At 39.8% G+C, this 6291-nt stretch overlaps 1 protein-coding gene across 1 annotated transcript in view; it reads left to right on the top strand.

The window, feature by feature from the left end:
* The window catches only part of vav3 (vav guanine nucleotide exchange factor 3), an 83674-nt gene that overhangs the window by 54701 nt on the left and 22682 nt on the right, over positions 1–6291 (top strand). The window contains exons 14-15 of the mRNA XM_010783164.1: positions 1085–1217; positions 4519–4628. Of these exons, the coding sequence (XP_010781466.1) occupies positions 1085–1217; positions 4519–4628 (243 nt within the window). The remainder of the gene's footprint in view (positions 1–1084; positions 1218–4518; positions 4629–6291) is intronic.

Below are 6291 nucleotides of genomic sequence, written 5' to 3'. Positions count from 1 at the left end.
CCCCCCCCCCCACACACGCAACAGCGGTAATTAAAGTGTAAAAGTCTCAAAAATGCTCCAACTACTGTCACAAACTATATGAATGTGAAGTATTTTGTTAAAGGAGGATGAAAGCGTAATTAAGGAGCACTATTGGAGTGACTTTGATGGTTATTGGACTCAGGATTCATTTATTTGGATTCCCGCTGTATGAAGAAATTANAGGTGCAAACAATTTCACAAAGGGATAAACTGGTAAAACACATGGTCAAAGTAAGCCGGATTTTGCGGTGTTGTTGTTATGGAGTGCAAAAGTCGTAAATAATCTACGAATGGAGGAGAGCCGATCTGATCGGAGCAACGGGACATAATAAAGTCCCAACTGAAACCGGCATGCAATGACGTATGTTTTAAAAATGAGCTTATCCAGAAAAGCCTGGTGGGGACACTTTTACGGGCAGAAGGAAACATTTCTTATTAAAGAAAGACATTATATCGATTTCTGTCTTTTTATGCCTTAAATAGCTACTAACGTTTGAATTTTTATTTCAAATAAATGAATACATGTATTTTTTATATTGATTTTTTTATATTGTATTGTAATGTAGAGACAAGGCTTTTAGTGACAATCATGTATTGCTTTACAATTATATGTAAACAAAAAAAAATCAAAAATCTAAATATGATATTTGGGGCTAAATCCCAAAGTTTCCTTCAGAGGCACTTTCTCACCTGAAATGTATGTGATAGGCTAAGGGCCGGTACATCTCTAAGCGGTGACCAATACTAACAGAGCGGGCTAGCTAACCAATCAGAGCAGACTGGGCTCTGGTTTCAGACAGAGGGTGAAAAGAAGTCAACAGGCAGTATTAGAAAAATAAAGAGCTTTTTGAACATTAAAGCATGGGAACATGTCACAGTAGAGACACGCAATACATATATGAACTCTGAATATGAGCACAATAGGGCACCTTTAAGAATTCCTCAAATATAAACCAGAGAATAGTTAGTTATAATTATTATTATTGAGATATCACTTTTTTCCCTAAATGCACTGGGCATAAAAACATGAATAAACTTCGACATCATTCTCTTTGATCCGCAGGCACATCTTTCTGTTTGACGCGGCGGTGATCGTTTGCAAGCGGCGAGGAGACAACTACGAGATGAAAGAAGTGATTGACCTGCACCTCTTCAAGATCACCAACAACCCCACATCGGATAAGGAGAACCGCAAGGTCTGCACACACACGGATATGGTTCAAATTTAGACAAGATTGTGACTAGTCTGCCCATCCAAAGAGTAGGGTGTGGCAAGTCATTCATAGTTGCTACAGTAGACATTTTTACCTAATAAGAATACTTATTATTGGTGACACTATGAAGCTGTTAACAGTAACACATAATATTTGTTCACTTCAGACACTTTTAATCACAGGTGTAACTAACCCGATTAATGATGGCTCTGTCTCCTGGGTAACAACGAGTCTTCATGGCTCTGTATTATTTAGCACCGCTGTAAGCCATTGATTGCAGCCACTACTAATGTATGTTAGTGGTTACACCTGTGTGAATGTCTGAAATATTCACTGTAAGAATCAACTTAACTATGCGCAGTGTTTCTCAAACACATTAGATCGTTTTTAGGGCAAATGTTCAGCTTTTTCTTGGCAGCAACTCATGCCTTTTTGAAAATGTTCATTTCGATGCCAAGAGAGTAACTCTAGTCGTTTTTTGGAGAGGCCACAGGGAGGATGTTTAGCTCAGACATGCACCAATATTAGCCTCAATTAAATCTAAAACTGAAGTAAAATGGAAAAGAAAATGTCTTCCAGGCTAGCAGACACCATTTGTTGGTAGTTTTTCATTTATTTGCACAAAAGCTACACCAATTTTTTCTCCTTCCTTGTTTTGCTGAACCCTTAAGACAGGACTTCCAGCTATTAAAGATGGGCCATGTTCCAAATCACAGATTGTTTTAGTATGTACTGCAGCTGTTTTAAAAAGATATGTAATGCAAAATGCATACATACAATTGGGACAATGTCGGAGAACATCCTTGTATTTTTGACATACTACTGTAGGTATTGGGCCTTAACAAATCTTAGTCTGGCATACTAAATAGTTTGGTAGTATGGCTATTGGAACGCACAGATGGTATTAAATAATCCTAATGACAAAATGTCCCAGTATTTCTGGCAGTCGAAGGGCTTATTTTTACAGTTAACAATTCATAACCCGGAAGAAAATCACACTGCATAGGACAGTGTGAAGCACAGGTCTCAATGTATTGTGTTTGTAGCTAGAATAAGAACGCTTTAGTTTATTGGGTGTTATTCTGATATACAATGATATATAAAGGAAAATACAGTATTTCTCAAGCATTAAGCTGTTTATGTTATGGTGTGTGACCCTTTTCCAACCAATAACCCATTTTAGCAGTGATGTACAGTGATTTATAACAGCTAAAAAGCTTTTGATTACATTTCATTTCACCCAAGGCTCAATCAATGTAGCGAGTATATTCTGCTTTCACTGTTACTCTGATATTCAGCACGTAAAAGTAAAAGAAAGTAGCAGAACATACTTTCTAATATTCTGTATAATAGAAAGAACAAAACAAGCATCTGATATTACACCTAAAGCTATAATGGAGGGAAGTCTTGCACTGTTGAGTCCATTATTGCCTTTTTATGACTGAGTCAGCAAAGCTCAGGAACCACGTTGGACTCCTGACAAACCAATTAACAGTGATACTCCAGCATAATGAGCAGCCATAACAATTTATAAGATAAACGGCAGTTTATAAAGTTGAGTAAAAATGGAGCTGACTGTATTTTATACTGTAAGCACCTGTACCAACATCTACGCCCCACTGCTTTCATTTGTGCCCCGAATCCCCTAATGTGCTGCTAGAATTAACTACATGCTGAATCTTTGCAGCTCATAACACAAACAAGAAAATAATAACCAGAAAAGATTCAATTTAATTTTTAATTTGATACATGCTTGTTCCAGCACATGTTTTACATTGTCTTGTTCATTCACCAGCGTAATACTGAAAGTGTCAGACTAGAACAGCCTGCCTCCTCCCAGATGGTCCTATCATTAAACCTCACTTTGGGCCTGACTGCGTGTCACACACACACACACACACACACACACACACACACACACACACACACACACACACACACACACACACACACACACACACACACACACACACACACACACACACGTTGCCAGTCATAATGATATCTAAGGCGTGCCAGGAAACAATGATTCGGGGAATAATGATGTTGTAAATAGCAGACATTAGTAGGCTAAGACCCATATGGGCGTATAACGTTATTTTTGTATTGAAACCTCCGCTCTATCAGTGTCATTCACCTCTGACATGATGCCGTTTCCTTGATTGTGGAATTGCCAAAGATGACAGTAGCTGTCTGAAGAAAGCAGCAAAAATAATCTTAGAACCAAAATAATCACATGTACGTGCATCTGGAGGTAAAACCAAATAACCTCCAAGTCCAATCGTTTCTAGAATGATGTACACAGCAGTTAAAAAAGTGTTGCGCATACAATAGACTAAGGACAACATTTTCAGCTGTTATTTACTTAATAGGTGATAATATGTGAACGTTATATGCATGTTTCCGCTGCCCCCCGAGTGGCCAAACACATTTATTGTTCTCTTTGACAGATTGACCTACTGTAAAACACTTCAGAAAGGGTTTGGATTATTTGTATTTTAGGAAAATCAAAGGAATTACTTTCATTATCAGTCTGGAAGTATGATCCTTTTACATTTCTAAGGCGATACCAAGAAAACAAAAAGTCCAAACTGAGAGACAAACACCTCTACCTTCTGTTACAAATTGGTTGCTAGAGATATATTTGCCGAGCGCAAGTCTTGGTGTCCACTGGGAATGCCTCTGCAGAGCGATGCTTTCCTTTTCTCTTTTCTTTCAATAGAAAGGATGAGCCTCTGCGCTTGCCTGACAGCACTGAGAGCTTGGCATGTTTTTTCGCCTTCAGAGATGAGTGCTAGAAGTTCAAAACCCCACATAGGAGCCATAAAAAGTGCATCACACAAGCATCTGTTTAGTGATGCCATCTGAAAAGCCGAGGCATGTGTTGACACAGAAGCTAATAGACTCATATTTAGCCTTTGAAGTGGGTAATGACGGCCGATTACAGGCCCACTCGCACTACTTGGGTACGTGCATGCTGTCTGATGCCCAGCAGTTACATGGCTACCTCACACTCTTCCCTGTCTCCATTATGCTCGTCTTCTTCTTCTCTCGTCTCTATCTGTCAGTTCTGCCACCCTTCAGCTTTTGTGTTTGCTCTCCCCTAAGCATCCCTCTTTCATTTTGAATCTCTTTGTCTCCATCTGTCTCCCTGCATCCCGTCTCCTTCAGCTCCTGCCCCCTTCTGCTCCGTTTGTCTTTCACTTGAAACCCCTCAATTTATTTATTTGCCGTTGTCTCATTTTCTGTCTGAAACATGCGTGTTTTTTCTTTCCTGTTGCAGTGGTCCTACGGCTTCTACCTCACTCACAACCAGGGCCAGAGCGGCTTTGAATTCTTCTTCAAGACCAAAGAGCTGAAGAAGAAGTGGCTGGAGCAGTTTGGCATGGCCATGTGAGTTGTTTTTTTTTGCGAGAGTGTGTATTTGCGTCACAGAAGTGTGTGACTCTTTGTCCCCGCTGCATTTTGTCACAGCATCAAAAAACTCACGCCGTTTGTCCTGTTATTCAAGTTTGGCTACTTGATGATTTGTGAGCCACGCGACACTGTGTGCGACTTATAATCTCGTCTTTTAGACTCTAACTTTCAAAAGCAGAAGACGACTGAAAATGCACAAAAAAGTTAATTTCGCAGTATTTTAATAATATTTAGTGCTATTCACTCTATTGGTTAGACACTTGAATGGACCATCAGATGTAGTTAAACTGCCAAAAACAGTCCACATCCTGAACAGGAATCTAGTTCAACGGAACTGACTGAAACCAGTGCCAAGAGAGAACTATAGTATTTCACTTCTGGAGCCAAAAAAGACTCATCTTTTTAATGTACCCACCTCTGTCTTTCACAGCTTTGACACATACAGGCCAGACAAGTTGAATGGGGTATACAATAACCTCAGGAGAAGTTATCTAGATTTGAATTTCAACTGAAGTCTTAAACACAATTTATATGACACTGGACAAAGTGTGAAAACAGAAGAGTATCTAAACCACAGGGAGATGTGTAAAGATTAGGCATTGTTTGCTGAAATGTTGCTGGTGATTGATCTAAGTTACAGCCACGAGACAAATAAAAAATGTTGTGGCTCAGTTGGTTACATTTGAGACGCCAAACCAGAGATACTTTTACAACTACTTTCAAACCAAACTACGCGAGTCTGGAGGACTGGCCAAAAACAACAAAAGATAAATGAGGGAAGTCCGGGCCAGCCACACCAGGGGCGGTCAGACCCTGACCTTCCCCTAAACCAAAAGGCAAATACATAGAACTAAACTGAGACATAAAGCCTTAGTTAAGTCTACCAGATCCCTGAACCTCAAAATATACTAATATAAATAAAGAGCAAACTCAAAAAGGACAACTGAGTGCTGTAGTGTCTGACCGCATCAACAGAGAGACAGCCAGATTCTCTCTCCTTCAGCCTTCCTTATGTATGGAGCATCAAGGAGGACAGCAGCACCTGACGGAAGGAGGAGCCAATCAGTGATCAGGAGCACCTGTGCCTAATGAGCAAAGAGGGGAGGAAAGAGAATAAGGAGGGAGGGAACAACAATCTGCAGTAGGGGGTCCATTCCCTCATTTCAAACCATGAAATAAAGCTACAATTGAATGACATTAGATGACATGTGGAGGAATCTGTCTGATGGAATTGGCACCAGAAAAAACTAGACATATTGCACAGTGAAGCAGAATACTACATGCCCAGTACAACAGGTCCATTAGGAGCTGTGAAATCTCTTTGTAAGGTTTAAAAACGTAACCCAGATGATGTCATGGCGGTGTGTTGTCAGGGTTACACAGGTTCGGCCTCAAAGACTGCATTTGAACAGAAAGCCTATTTAACAAACTGAAGGTGTGAGGTTTGAGGATGTGTGAGTTCACCAGACAGTGTGTCATAAAAGATAGTGTTGTTATTGGGAATGCAGGCAAGAGTATTTTATTGCAAAGTAACAGACTTTTCTTTAAAATCACTCATTAGAGAAAAACACATCCTATGCATTATATTTCACATGGATGACAATAATAACACATGTTTTAAACCCAGTGATAAATCACC

This window comes from Notothenia coriiceps, unplaced genomic scaffold (assembly GCF_000735185.1).
Source record: "Notothenia coriiceps isolate Sejong01 unplaced genomic scaffold, NC01 NC01_scaffold00024822, whole genome shotgun sequence".
NCBI classification, from domain to species: Eukaryota; Metazoa; Chordata; class Actinopteri; order Perciformes; family Nototheniidae; genus Notothenia; species Notothenia coriiceps.
This window is presented reverse-complemented; position numbering and strand designations above follow the sequence as displayed.